Below are 9,818 nucleotides of genomic sequence, written 5' to 3' on the forward strand. Positions count from 1 at the left end.
ATGGAAATAAATACTTGTTTATAAAATATTAAGCACGATTTAAAAAAATCTTTGTAATGCTCAGTGACCTATAAATGGTATTAAATGTGGCACTGAACAACAGCCTAAAAATCATTTTGTATTATACATGGATTGGACCACACAGTATGTTCTAATAAATAAAAAACATCACCTAGGCATAGTCATTTAACACACTTTATTCTCAACACAAACATTGAATGTGTGTGTGTGTGTGTGTGTGTGTGTGTGTGTGTGTGTGTGTGTGTGTGTGTGTGTGTGTGTGTGTGTGTGTGTGTGTGTGTGTGTGTGTGTGTGTGTGTGTGTGTGTGTGTGTGTGTGTGTGTGTGTGTGTGTGTGTGTGTGTGTTCTTCTTAAAGAAACCTTGGATGTTCTGTTGCGGTGTAAAAATAAACAAAAACCCATTCAGTATAAATTACACAGAGTTTCATGTAAAGTTCTCACATTTTAATGTTTACCACGGCTCTGCTTTTTTTTGAAAAAGATTATAGTGCCTTTAGTCTTTAAAACAAAAGATAAAGTAATATATGGGTCATTGCTGGTACGGTGACATTTTGGCTTCATATATGCTTTCCTCTAGCTCTAACAGTAGAGCGCTGGGGCTTGCAACGCCAAGGTTATGGGTTCGATTCCCAGGGAAAGCAAGAACTTATAGGAATGTAAATGTGTACCTTGAAATGCAATGTACGTCGCTTTTGATAAAAAGTAATCAGACTAACATATGGTGCGATATTTCAAAATATATACTGTAATTGAGTGTGTATATACCATAAACAGTGACGTATCGAGGTGTCTCTCTCTCCTACTGTTTGAAAAACGCGGACCTGTGATTCCGCTCTGCGATCGCAAATCAAGCAGTGATTGACAGCGCTCTGATCCAATGGCGTTGGGCATTGTCAGGTTGACAGTAGATCTAGCCCAATGATGTTGGGGGGGGCACCAGGGGAGGCCAATCATATTTCAGGGGGGGCCAGTGCCCCCCCGTGCCCCCCTTCTAGACACGCCCCTGACGGGCAGCCCAGGTTGAAAGAGAAGTGAAGCGTCAGATCTAAGCTGAAGTCTTCACACGTCTCTGCTGTCTGAGAGACCCAGTCCTCATTAAAATCAATTTCTAGAGAGCAGCAAATCGAGACCATGTGTCACGCAGGTTGAACGCAGACCTCATGGACTGGTGGGCAATGGCAGTGTGTCACCCTCAACTGCTGATCCAGGGAGAACAAAACTCCTGGACTAAAAAAACAGAGCCCTTCATGCATTTACATGGAGCTCTGTCTCCCAGCATAACCCAACGTGACATGAATTCATATTGCATGAACTTGGATAACTTCTGTACTGCTATGTCAGCCTAACTCAGACACAAAGGTTGCAGAAAGTATGGTTTTGAATGTGGCTAGATATGTGCTATTATATTTGAGCTCAGCATTACTGACCACAAGATATTGGTGACTGCTAAATACTTTTAAATATATATCATAAGTAACAAAAGAGTTACAAGAAAAATTCATCACTTTTTATAATATTCAATGTAATTCTACGTATAAAAGTAACGTTCCCCAATCCTAAAGGGCATGACATTAGCTGCATACTCACAAAGGGTTATTCTGTGTGATTTTAAGCACTTGTCTTTTGCTAAATGGTAATTACTCCCTCATTAACAGACACAGCCTAACAATGTGTTGCACGGTTTGACCAACAGTGGAGAGATACACAATCTCACTGTGGAGCGCTAACAAGCGACGTGATGACAGATGAATGTGAGCTGCGGATGCAATCAGAACTTATTATCTGCTTTGCCAAAATCCTGTATTCTCATGGTCCTAATGGAGCCCTTTTGTTATAACAATCTGACCCATTGTGCTTTTCTTGGCGATTGTGCTACTTGCATCTCCTGCCGACAAAGAGAGCAGTCACCATTGAGAGTATTTATAAAAGAAGCTGGATGACATGTGAGAACTAATTTATCAGCTTTTCAATTCACCTTGTGAGAGGTTATGTCTTTGGAAATTGGAAGTCCCTCTTTGTGATCCAGTATGTATAGTTTGTGGACTGTTGAGTGATTTTCTGTTCCTGATTCTCTCCTTCTTTCTCTCAAAGGAGCGACCAAAGACATGGGGAAAATGCTGGGGGGCGAGGAGGAGAAGGACCCTGATGCTGAGAGAAAGGAGGAAGAAAGACAGGAAGCCCTCAGGCAACAGGAGGAGGAGAGGAAGGCAAAGTACGCAAAAATGGAAGCGGAGAGGGAATCGCTTCGACAGGGCATCAGAGACAAGGTAAATCTATCGTGAGATAATTGACTGTTATGAGGTGTCAAGATGTTCGTATGATCACTCACGGTAGTCTAGGCCAGGGTTATTATCATTAGCTAAACCTCAAACTAAAACCATAATTTTGTTTTACTTGAAATAAAATGAGAATACTTAAACTTATTTCATTTCAGCTACTTGCCAAGGCAACATTTATCATTTGCACTCATTAATGAATAAATGCTATATAGACCTATTAATTGAATTGATTAAAAGTGACAGTAAAGACATTTATTATGTTACAAAACATTTATTTCAAATAAATGCTGTTCTTTCTATTCACCAAAGAATAAAAAAAAAATTACACAACTGTTTTCAACATTAATAATAATAATGAATGTTCCTTGAGCAGCAAATCAGCATATTAGATTTTTTTTTCTGAAAGATCATGTGACACTGAAGACTGCAGTAATGATGCTGAAAATTCAACTTTGCATCACAAGAATAAAATACATTTTAAAATATATTCAAATAAAAAAGAACAGTTATTTTAAATTGCAATAATAGTTTTGTATTTGTAATCAAATAAATGCAACCTTGGTAAGCAGAAGAGACTTCTTTCCAATCCCAAAATTTGGACCGGCAGTATATATGTTGTAACATAGTGGTTCACAGTGAATGGTGAATTATACAGACCACATAAATACATAAAGAATTATTTTTTTCTTTGTTTATTTCACTCTTGGGGAGGCTGAATGTAGTTGGTGGTAGGTTGTGTATGAGAATGGACGGGCCCTGAGGGTGCATGCTGTGAACCAGAGGGACTGGAAAAATAACAGTCCAGCTCTGGCAAGCATTCCATTACTGTGGAGACTGTGGAGATTGACTATGCTTGAGTCCCTGCGCTCATACTGCCATATGCCTGCTTTGCTGTGCAATAATAAAAGAAAAGAAAAAGGTGTCACGGAAGGGAAGACCCAGGGATTATTAAAATGAAAATGTTGTTCTAAAAAAAGACAGTGATATTTCCCAGCTTCATTACATTATTACAAATATTATTACGTTATGCAATGCAGAGTATTAATCTACATTAATTTACTGTATAACTGCCATGAAACGGCAATTAATTTGCTCTCATTCATGATCATTTAAATGTATATGAGCTACTGTTTGTTACAGAATGTTTTTTAATTATATTTTAATGAAAGTTAATTTATGAATTGTTAGATATAGTCTTTATGCAGATTATATTAAACATTCTTTTAGAAAGACTTTAAAAATACCAAAGTATATAGACTAGTTTACTTCATCATACACTCTGCAAACCACAACAGCTGAATTGGAAGATTACTTAAAATATTCTTCTTCAATATGTATTTACAGGCCGAAAACTTGTAAATGACATCAAGAACATGTGCTTCATCAGTTGTACTAAAGTCAGAGCTAAAAATAATTATTCTGCTTAACAGACTTGGCATTTACGAATTTGTCATAATTTACTTTGGGATCCTGCAGTCTCAGAGATTGAATTCATGCTTGTGCAAAATGGAGAATGATTTGGAGCTGGAGTAAAACAGATATATTTTTATGCAAAGCCATGTTAAGAGAGGATGGGAGGCCGAAGAAAGCCTGTCTTTTTTCTAAGCCATCACCCCATGGGTCTAATTTGCCACAAGGATTAAGGCAGAATCTTCATATTCTGTACAAAATGTGACTGCAATACTGATGGAAGTCCTTTTGTCTTGTCCACGATGGCTGAACTTTAGGGTTTGCCATGCACTCCCAAGTAACCCATTTAAGTATTTCTCAGATTAAGCTGTATCAATATGATTTCATAAGGGATGAAATCCATATTAGTCCTAATTATAGATAGTTTAAGAAAAGTTAAAATCGTTGTTTATAAGGTCAGCTGCTGATTGCACGAGCTAGTTTGTGACCTCAGTAGTCAGAGGAAGAAATCTTCCATTGTTTAATCCGTTTATTGGCAAGATGTCACAATTATATATGTCTCAGAGCAGCTAAAAGTCCTAAAGGGGGTATATTGCCCTAAACATCATTCCTTCATATAAATCTCCTTCCTTCCCATTACTATACATCACTCCTCGGGATGTGACTGTGATTCCCAGAGCGATACAGGAAATAGAACCCATCATTTGCAGGTTGTACGAGTTAAAACAAGCAATGCATACACACAATATATACATGTACACCTTCAAACGTATTTAAAGGGTCATTAAGATTTTTTAAGGTTTATTGAGATTTAAAGAGTCATTAAAATTTTTGTATCAATTTTATTAATACTTTTGCTATTTATTCAGCAAGAAAATATTAAATTGATTAAGAGTGACGGTAAAGACTTTTATAATGTTACAAAATTTTAAATATTTTATTTTAAATAAATTTTGTTATTTTGAACTTATTCATCAAAGAATCCTGAAAAAACCTGTATGATCGTTACCACAAAAATATTAAACAGCAAAAACTGTTTTCGACATTGATAAAAATTAGAAACGAAGGGAATCAGACACTGAAGACTGGAGTAATGATGATGAAAATTCAGCTTTGCTCACAGGAATAAATTACATTTTGAAATAGAAAACAGTTATTGTAAATTTCAATAATATTTCACCATATAATTGTTTTTACTGTATTTTTGATTCAATAAATGCAGCCTAGGTGAGCAAAAAAAAACATTAAAAAAATTGTAACATGAGCACATAACAGCAAGAGCACAATTAAAGTGGAAGAATCCCTTCATCTCTTTGTGATATTTCTAGTGTAGCCAAAAGGGTAAAACAGTTGAATGGGCAAGATTTAACGAGCCTCAGACCCTTTGGGGGTGAAACAAAGACGAAATGGACCATTTGTCATCTAAGTACTTCTCTAATGAAGTGGATTTCCTTGCCAATATTCGGCACACCATTTCAAATCAGGGCATTTATTTGTAAATGAGAAAGTGTCTCTGATCTAAATGAAGCTTCTGTGAATCACTAAGCTAACTGCCAAGCCCAAATAATTACATTGACTTGCCAAATGGCAGTCTGCCAAGGTTTTATGGACATACACCATCCCAATTTAAATGTTTCTAACATTCATGTCATGAGACAATCTAGAACTGAGTGTAGCCAGAATTCTCCAATGCTCAAACATTTGTATGCTAATCAACAGGAAATAGTCCTGCATGTGATTCATTTGGGACATTTCCTTTCCTTTCCTTTCCTTTCCTTTCCTTTCCTTTCCTTTCCTTTCCTTTCCTTTCCTTTCCTTTCCTGTCCCATCCTGTCCTATCCTATCCTGTCCTGCAACCCAAAGTGTCCATATACTTTCAGCACACAGTTTTGAGTGTACATGCATAAATTGATTCATTTATGCTTTTCGGGAGACTCTTTTTTCCAAAGTAACTTATATTGAATTCAAGGTATACATATCAGGCCTGACCCCTTTTTTGTGTATGCCTTGGGCGGGAATTATTTAAATGAGGAATAAAAATGTGATATGTTTATTCCCGGAAGAAAACTCAAGACTATAAGGTGTTTCAGGGAGTTCCGAAACAGTCCGCACTGATTTAGAGAATAAATCCCTTTGGAGAGGACTTTGTGCTTAACTTTGCAGACCTTTTTCAATCTCAAACAGCAACATTACACACTAAAGAAAGCTGAAAATTTATATATATATATAAAATAAAGAATAAACATAATATGTCCTCTTTAAAATTTTGGGTTTCTTAAAAATGATACAGCAGAAAAACTGCCAAAAACTAGTTTAAAAAATGAGTTAACACCAAGAGGTGACATTCTAGTGGAAAGACGTAACATGCTGCTGTGTATTTTTCAGTATGGTATAAAGAAGAAGGAAGAGAAGGAGGCAGAAGCCCAGGCAGCCATGGAGCAGGCGTCAGAGGGCAGTCTGACCCGTCCCAAGAAAGCAATCCCTGCCGGCTGCGGGAATGAAGAAGAGGAGGAGGAAAGCATCGTGGACACCGTCATGAAGTTCCTCCCGGGCCCGCTTCAAGATATGTTCAATAAAAAGTAACAGCATTCCACGACAAGTCGTGATAAAACGGGAATCATTAATGTCATGAAAGCCACCTCCTCTTTCCCCTTTCCCTCTCTCTTGCATTTGTTCTAAGATCTCTGGACTCAAATCGTGTGCCATAACATCTGTCTTTAGCTGCGATACAGGTGACTTTTTTTTTTTATTAAAAGAATGAGGAAAAATAAAATTTGTGGACTAGAAATGTTACATTGCAAACGCTCTGCTTAAAGACAAATTGAGTCCAGACCTTAGAGCAAGAATATTTCTCATGCTTCATTAATTTTGTTTGTAAATAGCAAATGAAAAGATAACTGTATATGACTTTAGGATATATATATATATATATATATATATATATATATATATATACACAATGACTATGAGTACAAGCCATAATTTATCTCGGAGAGATTTCTCCAATCATATCATATTTTTGATTGTTGCTCTGTTATAGATATTATTAATGAATCCATGTGATTTACCTATACATATATACTGTATACAGATTCATTTAACATCCATACTTCAAACTAGTTTACAGTTCCTGTCATCATGAATTGTCACATTGTATCCGACTGATATGACTGAAAACTGTAATATGGAAGACAACGTACTTGATCTGGCTGTTTTGCTGTTTCTTCTAAGCATGCTACCATTTTTTTTCTTTATCAGTACACTATATCCAATTTCATTTAGCATTTTTAGCTGAAATACACTGAAATTTAAGGCAATAACTATGGTTTTGGATTTTGTTGTCCGACATTGTATACCAGTTAAATGCATATTGCTCACAACTCTGTAGATCTTTGTTTCAGAGAAAAGCAAACTATACGTTCCTCATTAAGTTGTCATGCACATTCACATCACAATCCTGTAAACTGGATTTGATTGATTAAAAATGAATCACATATGTTAGCTAGCCACAGCGAGAGTAACCATAGCGCTAGGTGTTTCTTGAATTGACTTGTTTGTGCTTTTATAGTACTTAAGATTGTGTGGGGTGACATAGATCACATACAACTACAATTGGATCAATAGGGCTATACATATAAATAAGTGTATAATCTCTTCATCTGCACTGCTGTACAGTAGAATCTAGTTCTTTAGTGTCTACATTTATTTACGTTAGCTCTCACAACATGGTTGTGAGCACACATTACGTAAACAGACAGTGACAATGGTGCAATATTTGTTTCTAAATGAAGATGTCCTGTGTCCGTTGGTTGTTTATGGGACTCTGGTCCCAGATCAGCAATAACAGACAATCTTCATGGCTATGTATTCAGCTTATTTGCTAGAGAATGTTTGTGTGCAAATGCTGTGTCGTCTTCCTAGTCTTAGTCAAGCGAGCTTAGTAAAAGGAAACTGGAGAAGGACGTTGCGCGATTCCTACTTTTTAGAGTCTCTAAACATAGCCTGGCTCTTATTTTATGAGCTACGAACGGATCTGACTTGTGTTTTATGCCTGATTGTTGCTAGTTTATGTATGACGTTATTTCTCGTTGTTGTAACTGCATTTGACTAGAGGGAAAACAGCGGAACTGATTTCAGATTCCAGAAAATCAGATTTGAAAAACGCAACGTCAGATTGTATTATCCATCCTCTCTTTTTTACTAAGAAAATAAAAAGATAAGCTACTTGGCCGTGGTTTGATAGCGTGTGCTTGTATTCTCATTAGATTATGTCTGCAATTACTGTAAATAACAACGCGTTCAGGAAAACCTGTTAGTCGCAGATGTGTATGTTTAAATTTTAACAACATTCAAGATTCAGAAAAATACAACTAGGAATCAGGCTGCCATTCCGTTGTTTTGAACATTCCGAATATTCCAAACATTCCATCCATGCTGGCCTGTCAATGAAGAGAGAACATTTTTTTCAGTGTTTATAGAAAGCATACGATTAGCCGTGGCTTTGAGAGTAAAATGGTGTTGTATTAAAGCACACGGGCACATTGATGTCATAACATTCCTGCCATGTACCACATGAAACAAGGAATTAATTGAATTTATATTCATGTTTATAATATGAATGTGCGTACAGTTTAGAATGGCATCCTTCAACAGCTGAACAGACTAATGCTAATTACTGGTCAATCATCCTGAATGTTGTCAGATTTTACTGCCACTTGTGTTTAAGGCCTTTACTCACAAGAAGTGACGATGTCAGCTGTACCACTTTCGGAAAGATGAGATTCAGCTAAAAACATTAGCATAGCATTAGCATAGTAAGCAAAATACGTGCAACCTTCCGTGCAAATGACTTAATATCTCACATTTCTGCCACCCAGAGTGTACTTTACAATCGACAGAGGCCATTTTTGGAGCACAAACATGATTTTTCTAGATGAATATCAACTGCCCTCGATTCTGCCGCTCTTATAGTGTGATCGGTGTGATACTGCGATGATAAATAAATACTGCCCGAAACCCATCACTCATCCTATATCATCACCTGTTTTATTAAACCAAAGAGTGTTCCTGTTTTGTGAGATTGTCTGCTGTTCTTATTTTAACTCTTTTTGTTTTCTCTTAATTTTAATGTTGTTATTTTACATTCTTTTCTAAAGGGGTGTAATATGCGACTACCATGTCAGTTCTTTGGGCTTTGGGTTTTGTGATTGTCTTAAACAGATTCCTAAAACAAAGAACAATAGAAATGATCACACAATTACATTTAAAGTTTAAAAACAATCAACAACAAAACATTCACCCATTCCCTGACCATCTTTTGTATGTTTACTTCAGTACTGTATAAGTAAAAACTTGCATAATCATCATGATGTTCTCTAAATGTAAATCAACATTTGACATGCATTTACTCAAAGTCATTCCGTGTCTCTCAGATGCTAATGAAGATACTGCCTAACACAGTAACGTTATGAAATATTCCATTGTTGTTATATGAATGTACGTGTCTACTGTTCTACTGCATTGTCCTATGTGGTTATCTTGGTTATCTTGGTGTGATTTTCAGTCTGTAATCTGTTCCTGTCTCTAGGTGGTTGTATTTTGGAAAAATTATATTTCTTATTTGGTGCATTTTTTTTTAAGTCACTGTAGATTCACCTCCCTCTCTCTTTGTTGATGAATTGTATGCATGCATATGATGTGCACTGTAGGTGAGGTTGTAAATGATATTTCTGTGTGTCCTCTGTGTTTTCCGAGCGCTCCACCTGTAGGCCTCACTGCATGCCCGTTATAGACAGATTTTAGACTGTAACATTCCTGCCAAATGGAATCACCACACACAGATAATAAAGTGATTTCATATATTTGTTTTATGGTTGTGTGTTCCTGCTTTCGGCTGGGGAGCAAAATCTCCTGTTATTTGAGTTTGAAGGAAAACAGAAACAGACATTTTAGCATATTCAGAGCAAACAAGACATCTTACAAAGAAGATTATTATAGCTTTCAAAAAAATGCTCTCAAAAAAGTCTTTCTCTTAATAAGTATTTTTGTCTTTTCCAGACAAAATATCTCAAATCTTTGAAACAAGATTTAGTTTAAAAGCAACAGTTG

The 9,818-nt window shown here is 36.3% G+C and overlaps 1 protein-coding gene across 2 annotated transcripts in view; it reads left to right on the plus strand.

Moving 5' to 3' along the window:
- The window catches only part of cplx1 (complexin 1), a 58,761-nt gene extending 49,190 nt beyond the window's left edge, over positions 1 to 9,571 (plus strand). For both annotated transcript variants that reach the window (XM_077247511.1, XM_077247510.1), the window contains exons 3-4: positions 2,113 to 2,288; positions 6,096 to 9,571. In XM_077247511.1, coding sequence (XP_077103626.1) covers positions 2,113 to 2,288; positions 6,096 to 6,293 — 374 coding nt within the window. In that variant the 3' untranslated portion in view covers positions 6,294 to 9,571. The remainder of the gene's footprint in view (positions 1 to 2,112; positions 2,289 to 6,095) is intronic.
- Positions 9,572 to 9,818: the final 247 nt, after the last annotated feature.

Source organism: Siphateles boraxobius, unplaced genomic scaffold (assembly GCF_051911475.1).
Source record: "Siphateles boraxobius isolate OS27281-9 unplaced genomic scaffold, OSU_SipBor_1 3, whole genome shotgun sequence".
In the NCBI taxonomy this organism is placed as follows: domain Eukaryota; kingdom Metazoa; phylum Chordata; class Actinopteri; order Cypriniformes; family Leuciscidae; genus Siphateles; species Siphateles boraxobius.